The 22,952-nt window shown below is 34.4% G+C and overlaps 3 protein-coding genes and 1 pseudogene across 8 annotated transcripts; 3 read left to right on the forward strand and 1 right to left on the reverse strand.

The window, feature by feature from the left end:
- The first annotated feature begins 1,359 nt into the window (after nt 1–1,359).
- On the forward strand, nt 1,360–3,446 carry LOC105178347 (Core-2/I-branching beta-1,6-N-acetylglucosaminyltransferase family protein). The gene is made up of 2 exons (XM_011101813.3): nt 1,360–2,070; nt 2,754–3,446. The coding sequence occupies exons 1-2, from the start codon at nt 1,504–1,506 to the stop codon at nt 3,396–3,398; spliced, it is 1,212 nt and encodes a 403-aa protein (XP_011100115.1). The 5' UTR covers nt 1,360–1,503; the 3' UTR covers nt 3,399–3,446.
- A 3,902-nt stretch (nt 3,447–7,348) lies between these two features.
- Nucleotides 7,349–11,755, forward strand: LOC105177929 (delta(7)-sterol-C5(6)-desaturase). Its single transcript, XM_011101240.3, has 3 exons — nt 7,349–7,731; nt 9,247–9,552; nt 11,175–11,755. The coding sequence occupies exons 1-3, from the start codon at nt 7,515–7,517 to the stop codon at nt 11,465–11,467; spliced, it is 816 nt and encodes a 271-aa protein (XP_011099542.1). The 5' UTR covers nt 7,349–7,514; the 3' UTR covers nt 11,468–11,755.
- A 576-nt stretch (nt 11,756–12,331) lies between these two features.
- On the forward strand, nt 12,332–20,572 carry CRS1 (maize chloroplast splicing factor-like protein). 5 transcript variants are annotated; one of them, XM_011101239.3, is made up of 10 exons: nt 12,332–13,525; nt 13,955–14,435; nt 14,650–14,780; nt 15,705–16,055; nt 16,131–16,287; nt 17,858–18,147; nt 18,237–18,296; nt 18,521–18,559; nt 18,753–18,827; nt 20,040–20,572. In XM_011101239.3, the coding sequence occupies exons 1-8, from the start codon at nt 12,605–12,607 to the stop codon at nt 18,545–18,547; spliced, it is 2,418 nt and encodes an 805-aa protein (XP_011099541.1). In that variant the 5' UTR covers nt 12,332–12,604; the 3' UTR covers nt 18,548–18,559; nt 18,753–18,827; nt 20,040–20,572. The 5 variants fall into 5 exon arrangements, with proteins under 5 accessions (XP_011099541.1, XP_020554718.1, XP_011099539.2 ...); XM_020699059.2 differs by having other exon boundaries at nt 20,063–20,572; XM_011101238.3 differs by having other exon boundaries at nt 12,333–13,525; nt 18,521–18,655.
- Nucleotides 19,927–22,912, reverse strand: LOC105178346 (PR5-like receptor kinase; annotated as a pseudogene). The gene is made up of 3 exons (XR_016067254.1): nt 22,460–22,912; nt 21,263–22,380; nt 19,927–20,642 (listed from the first exon to the last, which is right to left on the reverse strand). The product of XR_016067254.1 is annotated as a PR5-like receptor kinase (transcript).
- Nucleotides 22,913–22,952: the final 40 nt, after the last annotated feature.

The following is a 22,952-nucleotide window of genomic DNA, read 5'->3' on the forward strand; positions in this document are numbered from 1 at the left end:
TATCCACCCTATGTCTCATATTCGTGGGACTTGAACTGAGGAAATTTTTTTATTCAAATCAAATTTAATTGAACTAGACCAGTTACAGAATAAATATGGTATACTTGTTATGCGATTGATTCTTTTTTTTTAAATTATACATCAACACAAAATAAGTACATTATACATATTATATAATTAATTCAAATCCGATCAAATTTAATTTTAATTAGAATTTTTTCCCTCAAATTAGTACCGGATAAGACAAGAATAGCAGTGGACCAGCCAGTTTAGACGTAGAGTGTATTAATGGCAACTTTCCTAAATTTGAGCCTCGTACGTATTTTTCGGCGCATTTGACTTTCATAGGATTTAGGGACATTTGATTAATTAATATGCTGCCAAATGTTTCGTCCTCAAAACGTCTTAATTAGGCAATTGCCATGTAATAGTGTTATAGAACTTGAACATATTTATAGTTACATACACTCAACTTCATCAATTAAATTCGACATCGATCTTTGATTACTTTTTTTATAATTATTTTGTATGAACGGTAATGAATGTAAAACTCTCGTTCGAATGTTGTCTTAAAAATCTATTGTGGGTATTGTATCAGTGACTAATCACTATTTATTCTTGCAAGCCACTTGATCTAACTTAATAAAACGTAATATATTTAGTTAACTCGTCAACCTCCAATCAAGAGGTTATGAGTTTGAATTCGACGAAGGTGGGTATATAGTCTACTTCTTCATAGCAATGTCATTTTTTTTATTTACTTGAAATATATTTGTTGATTTAAAAATATTGATGTATTGAATCGGTATTTTGAGTTTGAATGTAATGAATGATGTAGTAACGAATCGAATTTTATTTAAAAAAGAAAAGTAAATTGTCAAGTAAGTAGTGGTAGGTTAGTAATTAGTAGTAGTATTTTTCATTTATGGCACTACAAATATGAAAATTCTTACCCGAATTTGGTTTGGTCGAACCAATCCAATCACAGAGCTAAGTTTATTTCTAAATCATACACCAATCATATGACAAGTGTATTACATTTACCATGTAAGTGATTCAGATTTAACCAAGTCGGATCCGAACAAAACTTCCCCCTAAAAATATATTAATTATTGCGCAAAAAACGAACTCATGACTAGAGCCCGGCAACGATGACAATTTGAGTAAACCCTTCAGTTACGTAATTGTTCGTTGACTAATTAATATAGCAAACAAATTTAGACCATGGTATCACAGTCAACTTCAATAATTCATCATCAGATCCCACCCCACCAACACTATTTTGTATTTTGTTTGTCTATTTATTGAACTTCACCTGTTTGACTTTTGGGCTGGAATTGATATGAAGTGAAGTGTAGACAAAGAGGACACGAGAAATTATTACATGGAAACTCCCAAAACCTACGTTCCAAGCGTCTATTCATGCACTGCATGAGAAAATATAAATGGGATTCGGCCTCGTATGCCAAGTAGATAGACCAATTAACTACCTAGTTTTCCAACATGAATCTTAAGCTCTCCGATCGTTTATTTCATTTGTTTCTTCTCATCTTAGGTATATCAATTGGTGTCGTATCCACCCTATGTCTCAATACCTTTCCTTTCACCTTCCCATCCCTCCCGTTTTTCGTTCCCCCTTCCACATCAAAACCTTCACTCCCACTTAACCAAACTTCGCAATCACCTCCGGTGCCGCCACCTCCACCACCACCACAAGCACCCCCTCCGCCTCCACCTCAGACAGCATTAGCAAATGGAACATCGAATTACATGATCATTGACGTTTCTATGGGGAATAATCAGACATTGGGCCTCATGCACAACATGAGTGACGATGAGTTGCTAATGAGAGCATCAAAGGTTCCAGGGATTGATCAAGACGTCCCTGGAAAGCAGCAGAAGGTGGCGTTCATGTTCTTGACGCCCGGGCCATTGCCGCTTTCTCCATTTTGGGACAGGTTTTTCAAGGGGCATGAAGGGATGTACTCCGTTTATGTCCATCCTCATCCTTCCTACAATGATTCAGTGCCTCCGGATTCTGCGTTTTACGGCAGAAGAATTCCTAGTCAGGTGAGTGAATGTTTATAATTGCCTAAATCAAATCACAAAAACTTGTATTTATAATAATGTCTGAATTATAATTGAATTCCAATGTTAGTCATTCTACATTAATCTCTATTTAAAACTGTTTTTTTTTTTTCATTTTATATATACTTTATTTATTACAAATACACGTGTATAAAACTTGTTTCACTTATATATTTAAAAAATATTTTTGTTCTATACACGTATATTTGCCAAATAATTCGTTTAAGTTCGACCAAACTCAATTTAAACTAAAATTTCTCACAGCATGTATATACTGAACTTCGAATACAAAATAAAATATCAAATTTTAAGTAGAGGATCTAAACTGGGACCATAACTTCAAATTTTGAGATATAATCTCACGATCATTAGCAAAAGTTTAATTAAAATTGCATTTGATTGAATTTAAATTAATTATATAATAAGTGTAGTATATTTACTGTGGGATTGATATATAATTAAGAGAGAGGAACTAATGACATAACAAATATATTATATTTATTTTGTGATTATTTGATTGGATAAGCCTAATTCGAGTAAAAATTTAATATTCTGAAAACCTCATAAATCCTACTATTGTTATTGATTCTGTATCCCAACTTCCATCTGAATCACAATCACAATCATTCCTTACATACCATATCTGATCTTTTCTTCCTATGCAGCCGGTGTATTGGGGCACAATGTCAATGATCGACGCAGAAAGAAGACTTCTCGGCAATGCACTGCTTGATCCATCCAACCAGCGCTTCGTCCTCCTTTCAGATTCATGCATCCCACTCTTCAACTTCACCACAGTCTACGACTACCTCATGCGAACAAACCACAGCTTCCTCGGCTCATTCGACGACCCCCGTAAACCCGGCCGCGGCCGGTACAACCGCCAAATGTGGCCCACCATCACCATCGAGCAGTGGCGGAAAGGCTCCCAGTGGTTCGAGCTCCACCGCGATCTGGCCCTGAAAGTCGTCTCCGACCAGAAATATTACCCGGTCTTTCGTGAATTCTGCCACCCGCCTTGCTACAACGACGAGCACTACTTGCCGACGTTGGCGAACATTCTTTACCCGGAGATGAACTCGAACCGGACTGTTACCTGGGTTGACTGGTCACGGGGCGGACCGCACCCTAGGAAATTCGGGTGGATCGACGTGAGAGTGGAGTTGTTGAATCAAATTCGGTTCGGGTCGGAGTGCATGTATAATGGAAACAAGACTAATATGTGTAACCTTTTTGCTAGGAAATTTCTGCCCAATACGATTGGACCATTGTTGAGGGTGGGTCCGCAGCTTCTAGGTTTTGATCCTTAATTAGGAAAATTTTAGATTTCATCCAATTTAAATTAATTGTATCATAAATATAATACATTTATTGTGTGATTAATATTAATTCTTTGTTACGGAGGAAGTCGAAAATATTTTCCTCCTTTTGTAATTTAAATTTAATTACAGGGTGAATATAATACATTTTAAAATTATTAGATATATATTTTTTCTATTTTTCTCTGGATAAATTATATCAAAACACGAGTTTAAGTTTAACTAATTACACAATACTCTATGCTATTTGTAGAATTAATTACAAAAAAATTCCTTGAATTTATAATTATGTTTTATATTGACACCCATTTAGAATTAAAAACTTACCCCAACTATTTATAATTTTGCAAAGAATATAAAATATTTATATAATTAAATCTAATTATCAATTTTCTTTTGTCTGTATTGGCATGTGTCCCAAATTTTGGAGGGACAATCTCCTTTCTAATTTAATTGAGGGGATATATTGGCATTTCATATTTGTGGATGCGTGTATGAGCATTTGAGTTATTTTCTATTACTAATTGAATGCATAATTTTAGCTTCTATATATTTATTCAATTAATAAAATTTATAAATATATATATATATAAAATAAGTGATTGATAAAATAAATTAGTTTTAAATGTACATAAGTAGAAAACTATTTATATAATTAATTAATTAAAAAGATGATTATCGATAAACGAAATAAGTATATGCCAGGGTAGTTTAATCTATTCCCAGCCACTAGTTATTATATATTTTACTTCAGTCCCGCAGCCGCATTGTCTTATTCCAGCAAAAATTACACTCTTAGTCCTATATAATATAATGTTACACTTTTGGTGCTATAGTTTATAAACTTAGCATATTTAGTCTCATAGGATAAATATTGTAGCATTTTTGGTCCCATAAAATAGCATTTGACATATTTGATCCCATAGAACATAAACAACTTTATATCTTATGGGACAAAATGTGCCACGACTTTATTTACAACTTTATATTTTATGGGATCAAATGTGCCACGACTTTATATACTAGGGACCAAACTTTATCCTATTGGTCCAAAAATGCTACAATATTTACCCTATTAGACTAAATTGCTAAGCCAGTAAACGTGGGACCAAAAATGCAACACATTTTATCATACGGGATAAAAAATATATATATTAAGACGCTTTACTAGGTAGAGTATATTTTGGAATTTATATATAACAAAGTAGAATGCTTACCTCCATCATATAATTATTAAAATTTGAAACCTTAATAAATAGTATAAACTTATAGAAAAGAATTAGAAATCAGAATTTCATAATAATTGGGGTGACGACCACGTCCTCTACCGCGAATTACTACCCATTTTCACTTAGAATATCATCATGTAAAGCATTGAAACGGAGGTTGAATGCAAAGATCATTCTTAAATTACTATTCAAATTACCTTTGAACATTACGAGGCTGTCCCATGGTATTATGCCAAAATCTGTGTGCGGTCTTACATGAGCTCTATATGTGCCCATGTGACATACAGTCATACCACTAACAAAAGTAATGGTCGCAATTTGCTAGACAATTTCAGTCCAACAAAAAAAAAAACGAAATGGGTTGATTGTTAGACGAATATTAAAATTAGAATGGTATTTATAATTATGTTATATTTTTAAAAAAAGTTATTGTATTTTATTATTTAATTATATTAATCAGCTAGTATAAGTACACATATACATAATATAATTAAATATTAGTATCATAATTATTATTTACAATAAATAGCAATCAAGTGGTACCTAACTTTGGCATGCTAAAAATAATGCCTAAAAGTATGTAGCTGTTTGAAAATCTTTACAAAGCCAATGCTACCCACTCATCCTCCGATGAAATTATATTTTAATATCGTTTTATTTTCCTCATTTTTATTTTTCTTTTTATTGTTTTGAGTTGGTTGCAGATGATACTCGTTAGATTAACGGTAAATTACAACGAGTTTTTTTTGATATAATTATAAATATTCTTTGTTATTTGGAACTTTACAAATACCTTATTAATTTTAACGCTTGTCCAATAACTAGCTCAATCCGTTAGTCTTTGTTAGGATTCTATTCATTTTTTGTGATAAATTGACCAAAATATCGTTGTGGATTAGTAATTATAATTTTATTTATATTTTTTAAAAAATCTTATGAGAATTAATTGCAACTTACCCTTAAAATTAATTAAAAATGGTAACTTCCTGAGTTGTCAGTGAATGAAGCAAAGGTTTTGTCTGCGCCACATTTTGGCTTTACACGAGAAATGTCGGGAACTAAAATAAATTTTACCCAATTAAAATCTATAAAAAGGTAAAGAGGGTAAATAGGAAATTTGCTAAAAATGGAATATAAATTGATGATGAGGTATTTATAGAAATACCATTTTATGGTAATGGTAGTGAGTATTTTAGCAGCAAAGAACCCGGATCCATCTGTTGTTGAATGACTATTAAACCCTCGTGAATGGAGGCAATCCCCTGATTTTGGTTCCTTACAAATTTGTGGCCAATCATGTGTAGATTAAATCGGATGAAATATTCAAGATTTAAACTTCCAATCTCATCAAAGTGTGGTAGGTTATTTAAAGGTAAAGGTACAGAAAGCTCTCTTGTCGGAGTTATTCGTATTTTGTGAAATTAACGATTGTCTAATCAAATATTTTTATAATGGGCTATCACAAGGGGTATTGATATCATTTATTTTAAGAAATATTTGTAATTTTTTAAAAAATAAAAAGGTATTTATAATTATGGCAATAAAGAGCTCGTTGTTATTTACTTATTTAAATTTAACAATTATAAAGAATTTAATATAGTCTTTGTGTATAAAATAATGTTTCGATCGGTACTATAGTCTTGATAAATGTTGTATTTAAAATAAATTATTTCTTTTAATGCATATATTTTATTTCACATGGAAAACTAATTGAAAGAATATAACAATTTTCTTTATATTGTAAGTTTGAACAAACATAAAAATATGTGCAACACATTATATTGACAAATTATGACATTACTTAAATTAGATTAACATTAACAATTTTTTTTAATAAAAAGCATTCAAAAAGGAGATTATATAAAAATAAAATTTTTAAAGAAAAAAAATCTCTTTACATTAAATTTTGAACTAATTTAATGTGTCATATTATTTGATTTTAGGATTTTTTTTGTATTTTTTTTAAAATTTAATTGTTAAATATTTTCTTTAATTATGTTTATATTTAAAATGCATTCATTTTTTAGGGAGAATTACACTATCTTCCCCTAATGTTTGTGTAATTATACATAGATTTATTGAGATTTAAAAATTACATTTAGTACTCATTACAGTTATTTTTGTCTAACAAATGGATTTTTCATTAGTCGAGTTCACCAAATTTGTTGATATTAGCAAAAAGAATTGAATAAAAATCTATATTTATCCCCAATTGATTTATTAATAATATTTCGTGGTATGTCTAAATGATTCTTTTATATTTCACACACTAATATATGTGGGGAAGTATATCATCAACCTTATATGGGTATTTCGATTAGAAAAGATTTGTTTGATATGCAATAAGTAAGTAATAAATAAATTGGGGGTAAATATTAATTTGCATTCAAATTTTTTTACTAATATTGTTAAACTTGATAAATTTCAACCAACTAGGGATATATTTATTAGACACAAACAAACGTCAACGGTACTAGATGTAATTTTTCAAACTAAAAAAACTCTATGTGTAATTATACAAAGCTTCAAGGAATGATGGTGTAATTATTTCTTTTTTTTAATGATATTTTTCTCTATAATGATTGAAATTTTGAAATAAGGGGTATTTTGAAAGGTTTTAAAAGTATAAGGAATTTTTTTTTGTTGCAATAATTCTAGAATGTAGGGGCCCAACATAAATTTAATCCAAAAATAAATATATAAATCACAAAAGCATTTCTATTCGAGTACAGGACAGCATATGACACACCCACTCGGCCCGTGAGTTGACGACCTGATATTCTTGACGGTCCTTTCCAGATTGTCACTCTCTCTTGTCCCCGCCGTGAGCTGCGGCAGGCACCGGACGCCGCTGGAACCATAAATCTGTCACGTCGCGATGGAAGATTACTTGAAGTCATTCGTGGAGGAAACATCGGGGTACAACGACATTGTCCTGGGTTCGTTGTTGCCGGATAAGTGGTGGGTCCCGCTCTCTCACTTCTACAGAGGGTGGCTTCGTAACTACATTGCTGGGACATTGCTCTATCTGCTCTCCGGGATCTTATGGTGTTTCTATATCTACCACTTGAAGCGCAACGTTTATGTTCCTAAAGGTCTGTGAAATTTGTTTTTTGTTAACTTTCCTGTGCTACATCTACTCGCAATCTGATTAGATGTTGAATCTCATCTTTGTTTCTGGTTCTTTGGCTTTCAGTTTAGAGAAAGCATAGATTCTTATTTTCGGTGATACTTTTTAAATTCTTTGCATTGATTTATTTCCAGTGTGTAATTTATTTCTACTGGTCTTGTTCATAAGATGTTATTGAATTCTGGTCTGTAGATTTCTTGGATTTCATTCTCGTGTTCATCATGGTTTAACAATTTGATCTTGTATCTTACTAGCTTGACATGGTGGTTTGGATCTTCCCACGTTGAGGAACTGTAGGATCATGGGGTCCCCTTTTCGTAGATCACCTCAAGTTGTTCTCTTTGCTAATTGTATGTAATGCTTGATATACGTTATCTCCAAATAGTAGGTGATCTGGTTTGTGCCTTGGGGAAAACCTTTGGAGAAATTGAGCTGTTGCAAACTTTAGAAATTGCAAGATAAGAACTACTGCTCGTTGAACTCTTCTATTCGAGTTGCTCTCTTGGATAAATCTTTCTTCAGATGAAAGAAACAGTGAATATGTGAATAAACTTTAGTCATTTAAATCATGGTATGAAAGTTCATTCTATGACATGATTTATGGTGCAAGTGTTTTCCCTTTTCAGGAACATTAGGATAGGTTAGGCATGAGAATGTCTTGCTGGAGATTCCTAATAGAGTGGGATTCATATTTTGGATAATTTGATATAATTTAATTAGAAATTACCAAATTTGAGTTCTTTATGCACCAGACATGTCTGTTGTTTAGTACATATACAGCAATTGGTAATTCAACTTGTAAAGTTGATGTTGTGTCATTCTCCTTATATATGCTAAATAACAGGTAACTGTAAAGCAGTTGTACATCTTTTAAGGCCCAATTCAACACAAACCTATGACCCACCACTCAGTTAGGAAAACATTTACGGTTGGAGACTGGAGTGCCTTTATGAAAATCTAGAGATGTAAGAGTTATCTGAATTGCTACAGACCGGAGGATGGCCAGAAATAATTTAGTCCACATCCTGGCTTGCTGATGCTGCTTCATTCACAAAATTTTCTTTACCCTACATTGGAGCATCTCTTTTTTTTCTTTTTGGAACTTTCACTTGCCTTGAAAGATGAAAAGCATCCAGTGAAAATTCCACAATATTTTGTCTTGGAAGCTACTACACGGTGGGAGGCTGATTTGGCCCCTGCATATGCTACTAATTGAGTTGGTGAGGACAATATCTGAGGGGTTCACTTAATATTTAGTCTACGATCTTGTGATAGTGCATGTGCCCGCCTTTCTTTTCTCGGTGTGCCATTCTAATATGGGTGCTGTTAAATTTATATTCTCTCTCAATTCTGTGTTCTGATATGCTCCTTTTGACTATTAAACTGTCTGAAGCATATATGTTTTATTTTTTTGTTAACAGATATATCTACGTTCACTTGCTTAGAGGAAAATGTTGTACTGATAAACTGTTTGATGCAGATGCCATTCCTTCAAGAAAGGCCATGCTTTTGCAGATAGGAGTTGCCATGAAAGCTATGCCCTGGTACTGTGCTCTTCCAACAGTCTCCGAATACATGATTGAACATGGATGGACTAAATGCTTTTCGAGGATAAGTGATGTTGGTTGGATTGCCTACATCGGCTATCTCATTGGATATCTTGTGATTGTGGAGTTTGGGATATACTGGATGCATAGGGAGTTACATGACATAAAACCTCTCTATAAGTATCTTCATGCAACACATCACATCTATAACAAGCAAAATACACTGTCCCCTTTTGCTGGTAAGTCTTGTTGTTTCTTATCCCCTCTCTTTGAACTTAATCAGTAATAAGGATTCAATTGTTCGGATAGTGTAGAGTCATCCTCTGGAGGCTTTAGTAAGGCAATTTTGCACTTTCCATTTTGGGCTTAGTGGAATTGCATTAAGATTTGATAGTTTAGTTGGAAAGCTACAAGTAACCTGGCCTTGAAGGAGAAGAGTTTGTCTGGATTTCTATCTCTTGTTTATGTTGTGCTTTTCTCTCTGAACGTTAAACTTGTGCAATTCGTCAAATCAGCACTTCTTTTACAGCGGGGGTTGCTGCTCAGACAGAAGAGGGAACTGTTTAAAATATTAGGGTAAATTACAACGACCTCCCCTGAGGTTTGACATAATTACAAATACACTCTTGTTGCTTGAAAAGTTACAAATACCCCCCTCTAATGTTTGATTTATATAATCCTTAGATGGAGGTATGAAATTATCAACTTTGCTCTTACTGTATTTTTTTTAAAAATTAAAAACTTATAAAAAATTGAATGGGATGGATGAAATTTTTTAAAAAATTATTCACTTAGTCCATAAAAAATTATTTTTTTTAAAAATAAGTAAAATTATAATTTTTAATTTACAAGGGTATTTTGGTCAGTCTATCATAAAAAATGGATGGAAACCTAACGGATTGAGCTAATTGTTAGACGGCTGTTAAAATCAGGGGAGTATTCGTAATTTTTCAAACAATAAGGGGTATTCGTAATTATGCCAAACTTTAGGGGAGATTGTTGTAATTTACCCAAAATATTACACAAGAGTTCCCTTATTGTATGACATAAGAATTTTAAGTGAACTTTCTTTTGATAAAAAAATCATCTTTACTGACTTCACATTTTTTATTTAGTCAGTACCATACCCTCAGCTACTCTGTATATGAGTTATATAAACATTTTGATTCTTATATACTATTTCCCCATAAAAACACAACTTGTTATGGCCTAAGCTTACTTGAATCAGGTGGAGGTCTTGTGACTTTGATATCTTTCTGCAATAGGATCAATGTTAAGAAAGAAGTTATGAATTTTATGATAAATATAATGTCTATTTCATCTCAGGTTCTATTTGTAAACATGAGTCCATTACCTATTGACCAGTCAAGTTTAGGCTTATAATGCTTATAGAAGCCCATTTTATATATGTGCACACACGAATCCTTTATTATCCTTGTTCTCTTTGGCTTCACAATTTTATTTATTCCACTTAATATTATAAGATTTTTAGACTTTATTCACTTTCTATTAAATTGCTATTGCTTGGCCGAGATGTTGTCACTCTAATCCTACTTAAAAAAGTGTATTGCATCGATGTTGAGAGTTTTTTGGTACTTTTTCAAATACGCATGTACCTTGAGCGCTTTTACATATCTGCCTGCCACTTAACAGAACTGTAATATTTTCTCAAGCTGAAAAAATAAATAAATATGTACTGTACAAGAAACATTTTGCAGGTTGGTGCCCAAATCTTCAACATCTTGTAAGCAATCTTATCTGTCTGGACTTTCAACTCCTCTTCAATCTACTATTTTGGCGTAATGTTGTGAAAATTTCAACTTTTGTTAAGTATGATTTATATTATTTCGGCTTCTATTAGGTCTGGCATTCCATCCAGTGGATGGTATACTGCAGGCGATACCCCACGTTATAGCTCTCTTCCTAGTGCCAATGCATTTCAGCACGCACATAGCCCTTCTCTTTATAGAGGCCATATGGACAGCAAACATTCACGACTGCATACACGGGAAACTATGGCCTGTAATGGGTGCTGGATACCATACCATTCACCACACCACGTACCGCCACAATTACGGACACTACACAATATGGATGGACTGGATGTTTGGAACTCTTCGTGATCCAGTGGAAGATGAGGCCAAGAAGATATAACGTACGCTCACATCAAAATAAGTCCTATAGTCTTCTGCTCTCTTTTGGTGGTTCGTTTGGTTTTTTCCTGTCATGTGTGTGCTTAATGTACATGATCTTGGTCGGTAGTTGATGTTTCTGATCTAGTATTTGTTAGACAAGGGGAATAAGAAAAAACAGATTTACCAGTTCCCTGGGACTGTTTCTCTGCATGTACTTTGCTTGATCACTTTCAGATTCTTATGTTAGTAGGAAATTTGATGTTTCGGACGTGATTTTAACTAATGGAACGATATCATGTCTGTATAAGTGCTCGTTTGATGGAAAACTGTTTGATCGTGCCGATACCTTTCATTTTTCTGAATATAACTATCTCAATGGGATTTTAATGACAGAATCTGGTAACGTTGTGGTTACAAATTGTTCCCTGAGCAGTAGCTATGGGTTAAATTCGAATATTTCATAATGGTGCAATGGTCATCTTCTTCCTTTGCCCTGTTTCCATTCTCTCTGTAATCCATTAATCTCATTTCTCATAAATACTTATTTTTATTTTTCTACCGTTTATTTCAATTGATATATTTTTCCGACCTACTAAAATGCCCGTTTCATTCATAAAAAAATAAAATATGACTAATAAATTTGATAAAATAATTAATAATTCTTTTTAAACTACTTATACAGGCATCCATTTTCATATCTCACAATCCCAATTTACAGTTTAAATTTTTTTACGTAAAAATCGTGTGTCACGACGACTAGTTGATTAGAAAAAACTTTATTTTTCAATTTTATTTAAATAAAAAGTCATAATAATATTATTCCCAATAAATTAATTTCTGACTTAAAATAAAAGTTCCTTGTCTTTTTTTAATAATTTTATTTATGCTTCTTCCCGGTGAATTGAAGGACTTTTTTGTATGAGAAATCAGATAAACTGCGTTCTCCACCTCAGACGACGCTGCCCGTTCAATACACCAACAGTCCCGCCGTGTAGGCGTGGTGGCGCCGCCGCCTTCTTGCTGCAACTGCCGGAAATCACGACGGGAGGCCCCCGTAAATGTTGAATTCCCATCTTAATAGATTGTGCGACTGAGTTACCTTTGGAAACAGTTTCTGCGATATTTCATTATAGATATTTTCATCGATAGTGATCCCATGTCTACCTCTCCTTCTCTATCGCATTTTTCAATCGCCATCTCTCCTTTCCCTTGCAATTCCGCAAAAATTCCAACTAGCTCTATCACTTTTGGTCCTCCTAAGTTTAATTTCATCGTCTTTTCTAGCTCTCCGACTAATGGCGGTAACAGAACAAAAATTGAAGGCAGAAGCATTGAACATGAACGGATGGATTATCATGTAAAATCTTCTGAACCTATTTCACATTCAGGTTCAGGAATCAAAGGTCCAACTGCTCCATGGATGAATGGAACTCTTCTGGTTAAGCCCAATGAAATCATGGAATTTAGGAAGTCAAGAACTAACAGAGATTCCACTTTTGGTGAAAATAGAAAACATCCTGATGTGGATTTGACTGGAAAAGTGGGGGGTGGAAGAGGTAAGGTGGCGATGAAGAAAATCTTTAAAGGCATCGAAAAGCTCCAAGAAAACCAGAATTTAGAAGAAACCAGAAACGACCCTAAAAATCTCAAGTTCAGATTTGCACCAGGAGCTCTCTGGGGAGATGGGGACTGTGAAAATGGTTCTGAAGTTGAGGAAAAATCTGAGGCAGCACAGGAGAGTTGGGAAAGTAATGGATTTGATATTCCTTTGCCTGAGGTTGAGAAAGAAGTGAAATTGAAGGAAATGCCATGGCAGAGGCATGAGAAAATGGTTATTAGGATGGTAAAGAAGGAGAAGGTAGTGAGAGCTGATGAGTTGGGACTTGATGAAATGTTGCTGGAAAGGCTGAGGGGTGAGGCTGCAACAATAAGAAAATGGGTGAAGGTTAAGAAAGCTGGGGTGACTCAAGCTGTTGTTGATCAAGTTCATTTTGTTTGGAGAAACAACGAGCTAGCCTTGCTTAAATTTGACCTCCCCTTGTGCCGAAATATGCATAGAGCACGAGAAATCGTTGAGGTCAGGGATTTAATTGCTTCTCATTAACTATAAAAATATTGTGGGTAGTTTGAGTCTGCCATCATTCTTAGGGAAGATTAGAATGGTAGTTTAGACACTGCAAAAGAGCAACTCTAGATTTCCCCCAGAACCTCTTGTATTATTATGCTGATGTTATTGAAGTTGTCATTCCATGATAAGTTTTAGGTACTCTTTTAGTCTTCAAGTGAGTTAGATTTGAGCATGATTGTCGTTATATCTTTTCATTAGGGTCCTTTCTGGAAGTGCCTTATCTGCCAGATGTCATCCCAACTTTCAAACATAATCAATGTGAAAAGACTTTGTTTAAGTAGATATCTATCACCTTCCGTTGGTCCCAATCGGCGCTTGTTCTATGCTAGAAATATTGTTTTGGTTGCATGCATAATATATTACTTATTTGTTGAGCAGATGAAGACAGGAGGGGTTGTCGTTTGGAGTAATAAAGACTTTCTTGCTGTTTATAGAGGGTGCAATTACAAGTCAGGTTCGAAAAACTTTTGGAACAAACATGGCAAGTCTGCCGGTGATGAAGAAAATTTTTCCTCCACTATGAATCACCAAAATACTACAACTGTAGCCCGAGTAAGTCCTGATGGTAGTGCTCTAGATGAAATGATCCATGAAAAAGATGGTGAATGGGAAAGTTTACACATGCCATCACTATATGAAAGAGAAGCTGATAGATTATTGGATGGATTAGGTCCACGCTTTGTTGATTGGTGGATGCAAAAGCCTTTGCCTGTTGACGCAGACTTGCTTCCAGAACTTGTTCCTGGATTTAAGACACCTTTCAGGCTTTGTCCACCTTTTACTAGATCGAAGCTGACAGATGCTGAGCTTACATATCTGAGGAAGCTTGCTCGTCCTTTACCGACTCATTTTGTTCTTGGTACTTTTCCTGCTATGCTTGTATAAGATCATTCTAAACTGATCACTGTTAGGTCATACTATAAGTTCATTTACAGTCTGATACATTGATTTACTTGAAAGTTTCAGTTTTTGTCTGACACATTTGGTTGGTCACTAGCATGTGTATTTTGTTTTTACTTTTGTAAATGGTTGTGCCTATAGCTCTAACTGAATTTTGTTTGAGTTTCCTGAAGGAAGAAACAGGAAACTGCAAGGATTGGCAGCAGCCATCCTAAAATTGTGGGAAAAATGCCATATAGCAAAGATTGCTTTGAAGTGGGGGATTCCAAACACAGATAATGAGCAAATGGCTAATGAGCTTAAGGCAAGTGTGATTTAAATAGGATGTTTGATGTGTCTAATGCAGTATGTTGTCAAACGTTGAGGTTTTCCACTATATGCCAATGTGTGTATGATTGGCCTGCTACCTGCACCAAGTATGAAATCCGAGAGCATTCTATCCTTGATACTCTGTCTGTTATTTGACCATGCCTTAATTGTTGGTCATGTACTTGAAGAAGAAATAGTTAAATGATTTACTCACTGAAACTAGCATTCTTTTCTATTTGGTATGATTAATGGACGCCTGAAAATTTGGATTGGGGTACGTATGAGATCAATCAAATGCTTCATGAGATTTAATAGCATAGCACACATTGATGCCCATGCTCAATTTTTTTCACCAACAAGATGTGCCATAACTTTGGCCTATTCCATTGTTACACTCTGATGAGTTGAACCAAAACCACAGCATGTGATAATTTGGTTGGTCTGAAATATCTGTTTATGCTCCTGAAAAAAAAAAGAAAAAAAGAAAAAGGAAAAAAAGAGGAAATATCTGTGTATGCATGTAAAATGTCTTTTGGTGTATGCTTTCCTCAGATCAGGAATTTCAGGACTCCGGAATCCCTCTGAAAGAGAAGAGAAAGAAACTATACTTTTAGCATAATTAAAAATACAAAAATGAATGATAATATATGTACGCCCTAGTTTTTATGCATGCATGCTTTATTTGATTTAAGGTTAGCCTGCAGAAGTTGTTATTTTGGATTTTGGAATAACTTCACATGGGTTAGACTGGTAGGATTGGTTTATGGGGTCCCCATCAATGAGTCAATACAATAACAGAATTATCATCGAATAAGGTATCTAGACCCTGTCGATGAGTCGAAATTGTCAAATTTACCCTTATGAACTTTTAAGCAGAAAGAACATTGTGCTTATCTATAATTATATTGTTCTGATGCAGAATCTCACTGGAGGAGTTCTTTTACTGCGTAATAAGTACTTGATAATTCTTTATAGAGGCAAGGACTTTGTTCCCTCTGAAGTTGCAGAAGCAGTGGCTGAACGAGAAATGGAGCTAACAAGATGCCAACTTCGGGAAGAAACTGCAAGACTAAAAGCAAGTGAAGCCTTTTCCATCAGTGATGAAGATTCAGTTAACTCTGGGATTGTGGGTACTTTATCAGAATTTCAGCATATTCACTCAGAAATTGGGAACCACAAGAAAAGGGAGACTGAGATTGAAGTTCAACTGGAAGCAGAACGGGAAAGACTGGAAAAGGAACTCAAAGAACAAGAGCGAAAGCTATATATTGTAAGATTTTGTGTTCTTGTTTCACATTATATTTTACTACTAAAATGGTGATATTTATTAGCTTTTACCTTGTAGCTTAAGAAAAAGATAGAGAAGTCGGCTAAAAGACTAGAGAAACTAAAAAATGCATCGAGATTTTCTGAGCAAGATCCAGATGTGGAAGTTATCTCCAAAGAGGAGAGACAATGTCTAAGGGAGATGGGATTGAAAATTGATAGCAGCTTAGTGCTTGGTAAGTAAAAAAGCTTTTGTTACTTATGTTTTTCTGTTAGTGAATCTTTGGGTCTTCGACTATAATTGTTATTTAATTATTATAAGTTTCTTTGGTATAATACTCGATCTTGATCAGTGTTTTCCTTTTATGAAGTATTCTCAAATAGTATGACCAAAAGCTCAGATTTTGTTTGTTGTCAAAATGATACTGATCCACCATATGGTGGATGCAATGGAACCACAAGACTGGTTTTTCCAAAAACGAGTACCTATTTCCTTTCTTTAAGTGTAGAAGTGACAGGAAAGGAGGATAAACTGTATATAATGTTCCGAGAACTGTTACAACTGGCACTAAAAGAGATCTCAGCATCTCATCAATTATTTTGTAGTTTACACTTATTTACTTATGGAAAGAAGTACATCCTTGTAGAAAATGCTACAGCCTCCTACCAGAGAAATATCTTTGTGCATTATTTTCAGCAAACCAAAGACTTCCTTCCCCTTAGTCTTACCAATGAACTTCAGTTCACCCCATATTTCCATTCCTTCAGCCTGTTCAATATCAATTAATCCTTCCTGTCTTCATCCTTGGAATCTTAAGGACTCCAATAGCAGAAATTAATACAACCTGAGTGCTAGAAAATTTAGACTGGATAACCCCTCTTCAAGCGGCTAACCCAAAGTAAGCCTAATCAGTCCTACATTTTAGGAAATATCTAAAAAAATGGATCTCTTCCAAAGGGAGCACAATAATTTTTACCATGCAACAGAATTGCAGTGGCCACTGCCTATCTCAGTTGTTTCATCAGCAAGGAATGTTAAGAAAGTGGTCTTCAATGCAGTACAAACAGCTGCTTTTGGCCATTATAGTTCTCCGATCAGACATCTTTAGAAATCTGCAGTATCACCATGCCATCCTTGAAATGTTTGTCAAGAGACAATGGGTTTCTGAAACTTCTTTCCTCTTATTCCACTTCCCATCCTCACGGTTTGGTTTTCTTCTCTCTTCTTATTTAATGCTAACTGCTGTTTACCATAGGCAACTAATGGAACATTGCCAAGCAGTAGAGTAAGCAGGAAGCAGCTGCGTCCTCTGACCTGGAAATAAGTGCACACATACAAGTTTTGATATAGTGACATTCCCCCCTTAATTTCGCGACTTGCATGGATGATGATATGCATAGACCTTTTCTGTCCACTGAACTCAAAATCCTGGTTTTTATTAGAATGAAAATGCTTAGCCTCTAAAACTACCACTTGAAGAATCTTAAGATTATACTTGTCAGTTGGTAGCTCATACTGAAGCTTTAAACTGCGTCTCTGCCTCTCAATTAAATTTGACAACACATTTTATTCATATGGTCAAGCTGAGGCAGCAAAAAAAATAGAGTTCAGAGGTTGGATCTATCTGGTTCTTGGAACCCTTTTCTTTTTTTCTTTTCCTGACTGTGTGGCAATGAGTTTGAGACTTCAGTTTGAGTTTTTTAACAAGATTAAATTGATAAAGTTTTTTTTTTCCTTTGTTGTTTTGATGCTTCTAAGTCCCTATACACTCATATTTGCTATCATATAACATGTTACGGCTTCAGGAAGGCGTGGGGTTTATGATGGTGTCATAGAAGGAATACATCAACACTGGAAGCACAGAGAAATTGTTAAAGTGATTACAATGCAGAAAAAGCTTTTGCAGGTCTTGCACACAGCGAAATGTCTTGAGGCAGAAAGTGGTGGGATCCTTGTCAACGTAATTAAGCTTAAAGAAGGGCATGCAATAATACTTTATCGTGGGAAAAACTACAAACGCCCAAAGTCAGCAGCACAAAATTTGCTGAGTAAAAAAGAGGCATTATCGAGGTCTCTTGAAATCCAGAGACTTGGTGTAAGTAAATTTTCACATCCATTTCAAGCCATCTTTTTGCTTGTTTGACTGAGATCTGTGTGCCTAATTGATTTTATTTTCTCCAATAGTCTCTGAAGTTCTTCGCCAATCAAAGAGAGCAGGCAATCTGTGATCTAAAATCTGAGCTGGTAACCTCTATGTTGCCTTTTTATTTTTGACACAACAATCTTTCAATATATGTGTTTCCACGTGATGATTATTTATGATTGGATAGATTAGTTGAAGTCTCTGTGATCAATTGCATAAACTGAAAGCATCAGCTGACAACTTTCCAACTTCATCATTATGTCATGGATGATGGATATCTGCACCTCCGATTCATTTATGATTCACTTATCGCACAAATTTGCAGGCTGAGCTCTTAGAAAAGAAGAATTGATTCCAGAAGCTGGTAAGCCTATTCAACGTGTATATTCTTGCAACTCTTTCAATTCTTTTTTTTGGAGTGAAACATGGTGGATAAAGAACTATGCAACACATGTAAAGGGTATGGCTCATATCTATATGCTTGTTTTAACATACTTTCGTGGTGATAAGTTTGAGCAGAGAGTTAGCATTATTCTAATGAGCAGCTTTGCATATAGGTATGAAATCGCTGGTTTTGGATTCTCTTTCCAATGGTTTGATAACAACCATCGCATTCTAGATCTGACATTCAGGTACGTGACACACTCATGTCTGTGCATAAACATCTAAAAGTTAAAAATAATGAATTTCAGAACTTTTATTATTTGAATTTATGTTTCATCAATGAAGATAAAATTTTAGTACATAAAAAAGGAAATTACTTAAAAGAATAAATCGAGAGAAAATAAATATTGTGACAAAATGAATAAAATGTCAAAATTAAACTGAAAAGTAATAAGAATCACTTTCAGAGAGAGAAAATGAATAAATGTGGAGTTGGAGAGAGAGTAGAAAGGAATGCGGGACGTGGAGGTTGTTACGAGAGTGTGCCAAATAAGGTGCTCTTTAATGTTAAACTAGTGTGTTGCATAATTAAATAATTTAATTAACTTTTATTTTTAAAATTATATTTTAATTTTGATTAAAATTATTTAAAATGTTGAAAAATAAAGAAAGTTATAAAAAGTTAAATTTGTGGAAGTTGAGAAGAGTGGACAATTTGATGCTTATGAAAATAGTATAGATAATATCAATATAGTAGAATTAGCACATTGCATTTAAGTTTATTACACATCACTTTGACATGTTTTGAAATTAGGTTCAAATACATAAACACTTCATGCCTTTGACAAAATTATGATTACACCCCTTTTAGGAGGTTGTAATTTCAAGTACATCGCCTATAACATATCTTAAGGTACATTACACTAACACCCTCGAGGGGGTATACCTGTAGTATTGCAAAATGCATGGGATGTTTGTGTATTTAGTTTTAACTTCAGGGATGTGAATTAACTTACCCAAAAATATACATCTAAAAAACTATTTACATTTATTTTAAGTTTTCAACGTTAAGGGCTGTACTTTTGGTTCTCCATTATTAATGCATATACTATCTGCATGCACTATATAGAGACACATATTGCATACGCACATGAACTTAGCTGATATTTATACTTGCTTTAAAATAATTTTTTCTTGCCTCTACTTTAAAATAATCCTTTCGGCAGTTAATTGTTCTTAGTCACAGTCATTGTGTTTTTGTAATTGCATGTAGAGAAGATTGAGAATTTCAAAGATTGTTAGTGGTTGAAGAGGAAATTCTCTTATATATATTTAAAGATGTAAAGATTATTTATAATTTACTTAACTTAGCCAAATATCCAGTATTGTAATTTTTTTACAATTAATCTAAAATTTCTGAACAGGGCTAAAATTTTATTCCATTGCATCTTCTATTACAGTTAGAATTTTCGCTTCAATGCAGCGGCCAGCCAACCTCGTCCAGGCAGAAATTGAATATGTGGTAAAAATAGTCATCCGGGACAACCCCTGTTTTTCACAATCAAATAATGCAGCAGGGTACCCAGCAGGCTGACTTATATTTCTGATAATCAGTTGTTGCCCATTCAGTCTGAAATTTCTCAAACAAAGAATAATCACTATGATCACCAGCGGAGAGTGAGGTCAAGAGCCTGTTGAGTTTTCTTGAGAACAAAGATTCGGTTCTCCGGCATCCTGATTTCCTCTGGCTGTCCTCAAGAACTAGACCGAGTATAGACCAGTAATGGGCAGCCGCCAGGATACAGGGTGCCGTCTGATGTCAAGATCCAGCTACTGAGCACAGCTTCCATAGAACCAATTTCAGAAAATGCTGCAGCTTCTCTGGGCCCAGATTAAAAACAGTTTTAAGTTTGATGATACATTGGCTGTAGGAAGTGATTAAGATACAGATGAGTTATTACAGAGCAAGTTTTGTGCTGTTCTTTCTGAAACATCCCCAACTGGTCCAAAAAGATATTACCGAATCTGCCTTCCAGTCATCTTCTGTAAGTAAATGCCTCTTTCTGCAATAATATGATTTCCAAAATGGATTGAATTTATACATTCTTTATAATAAAAATAATGCATAAAGAATACTTAAGAAACCAATCAACAATTAATTAGTTCTAGTGGTGAATTTATATAGTTTAATGAATTCATAAAGTTCAAGTTAATTATACCTTTCGTTTTCCATAAAATTGAATATGCAAATTTCTCGTATGAAATAATTTTCGGTTCCAAATTATCTTAAACCTTTTACAACACGTTCTATTAAAAGATTATGTTAATTTTATTATGATTTATTTGTAAATAAGACAATTCAATATTTTTCTTAAAAAATCTAATTCATCATTCATAATACATAACTTATCAATATATATTCATTTGATATTCATGAACCAACGGGATGGAAATGAAATATACAATTCTTTGTACAGAAGTTAAAGAGTAAATGTTACTGTATCTATATTTGTTCTTGAAAACACAGCAGAAAAAGAATGTCTATGAAATAATTGGTATAAGTTGCAAAATTGACCAAGTCCTAGCCTTCTCTTTTCTCTCTTTCTTGCTACAAACAATCTCAGAATATGCAACATAATTTGGCAGAGTTGGACATTAAAGAAATTGTCATCCAGTAGCTAACCTTCCGTTGATATTTCTGCGTCTGCATCTACAGAAACTGAAGAGGAAAATTGTGGTCCTGACAAGTTGGGAGAATAGAGGAATGGCTTAGGGGGAATTTGTATAGACTCAAGACTTCCTTCTAACATCTCCACAACCTTAGTCATTGGTGGCCTGTCTGATGGAGCAGTCTGAATGCACCAAACCCCTACCAAAAACATTTTCCTTGCACTTTCTTCTTGCTCTTCAGTCATGAGACCATCTAATTTTTCATTCTTGAGTACAATGTGTCGGTAAATTTTCTCAAGAAAATAATCTTCGCTTGATTCAATTGCCTCAATATCATTTTTTCTTGCTCCAGCCATTTCAAGAAGCATCATTCCAAAACTATACACATCGGACTTGTGAGAAACTGCTCCAAAGTTTCTCGAGAAAACTTCGGGAGCTATGTATCCAACAGTCCCTCTTGCCCCAAGCATTGATATTATACTCTGCTGCTTCTTGAACAATTTAGCAAGCCCAAAGTCAGATATTTTCGGGCAAAATTCTTCGTCCAAAAGAATGTTCTGAGGCTTGATGTCAAAATGAACAATCCTTGTGTTGCAACCTCTGTGTAGATACTCAAGACCTCGGGCAACGCCTACTGCAATTCCATACAATGTTTCCCAATCCAACTGACAGCCTGGATCAGTTGATCCACTCTTACAGATGAACTTGTCCAATGATTTGTTTGGCATATATTCATAGACTAACACTCTTTTCTCTCTGTCATAGCAAAATCCCAGTAGATTGACAATGTTTACATGGGAGGTTCTACTGATACTGGCAACTTCATTAATGAATTCTTCCGTGTTGTTATCAGTCTCAGTTAAGACCTTAACCGCAACAAGCTGGCCATCGGGTAACTTACCTTTGTATACAATGCCATATCCTCCTTTCCCCAGCTTTTCTGCAAAGGAATTAGTTATTTTCTTGATTTCCCTGTAGTTATATCTCTTTGGAGCCAGAGATCCATGGCTGAGTAGAAACTTGTCGATGTTTTGCTACTTTTTTGGTCAGCCTCCTGCAGTTTAAATTGTTTTCTGATGTAGAAAATGATGATGGATGATATAACTAAACCAGCAATACCAAGTGACACCCCTGCATAGAAGCAGAAAATAGATTATGAAATTCGAGTTGAACAATAAGAGGATTGAATATACTGGAAAGAGTAGGTTACCTATTATGACATACTTGTGCAGATCAGAAAGCACCTTTGTAGATCCTGAAAGAAAAAAACTAGTAATCATAGGAACATGAAGAAATCATTTCCCTCTACTATGCAGGCACATACATGAACTTGCAAGGACTGATTACTCTAGTTCTATTATTATTCTTTTCCCAGAGCAACATTCATAGGTTTTGCCACAATTCTTGAATCAGAAGAATTTTCAGGAATTATGACTTGTAAGCGAAAATGGAGAAACGACAAAGCGACACTCGGATTCAGATGTTAAGGCAGGAGATGAATGGACAACAATCTGCAAATTGGGAGTTAGAATACTCTTTCCATTTCATTTGTCCTAGTATACCTGTTTTTGACACTTTTAGACTGAGCTACTGGTGATGGCTCGATAAATTGAATGCAACATTGATAATTTCCTACTATGTTTCCACTAGCAGAACACTCGTTAGGAGTTCACAGGAGTTCAGCTCAAGAGATTAGTTTTAGA

Source organism: Sesamum indicum, linkage group LG9 (assembly GCF_026168435.1).
Source record: "Sesamum indicum cultivar Baizhima isolate 11 linkage group LG9, ASM2616843v1, whole genome shotgun sequence".
NCBI classification, from domain to species: Eukaryota; Viridiplantae; Streptophyta; class Magnoliopsida; order Lamiales; family Pedaliaceae; genus Sesamum; species Sesamum indicum.

Coding starts and splice junctions, on each gene's coding strand:
- LOC105178347 (XM_011101813.3), top strand. CDS start 1,504: ATGAATCTTAAGCTCTCCGATCGTTTATTTCATTTGTTTCTTCTCATC. Junction 2,071..2,753: donor GCAGAAGAATTCCTAGTCAG/GTGAGTGAATGT, acceptor CTTCCTATGCAG/CCGGTGTATTGGGGCACAAT.
- LOC105177929 (XM_011101240.3), top strand. CDS start 7,515: ATGGAAGATTACTTGAAGTCATTCGTGGAGGAAACATCGGGGTACAAC. Junction 7,732..9,246: donor CAACGTTTATGTTCCTAAAG/GTCTGTGAAATT, acceptor TGTTTGATGCAG/ATGCCATTCCTTCAAGAAAG. Junction 9,553..11,174: donor TACACTGTCCCCTTTTGCTG/GTAAGTCTTGTT, acceptor GGCTTCTATTAG/GTCTGGCATTCCATCCAGTG.
- CRS1 (XM_011101239.3), top strand. CDS start 12,605: ATGTCTACCTCTCCTTCTCTATCGCATTTTTCAATCGCCATCTCTCCT. Junction 16,056..16,130: donor AAGAGCGAAAGCTATATATT/GTAAGATTTTGT, acceptor TTTACCTTGTAG/CTTAAGAAAAAGATAGAGAA. Junction 16,288..17,857: donor TGATAGCAGCTTAGTGCTTG/GTAAGTAAAAAA, acceptor TTACGGCTTCAG/GAAGGCGTGGGGTTTATGAT.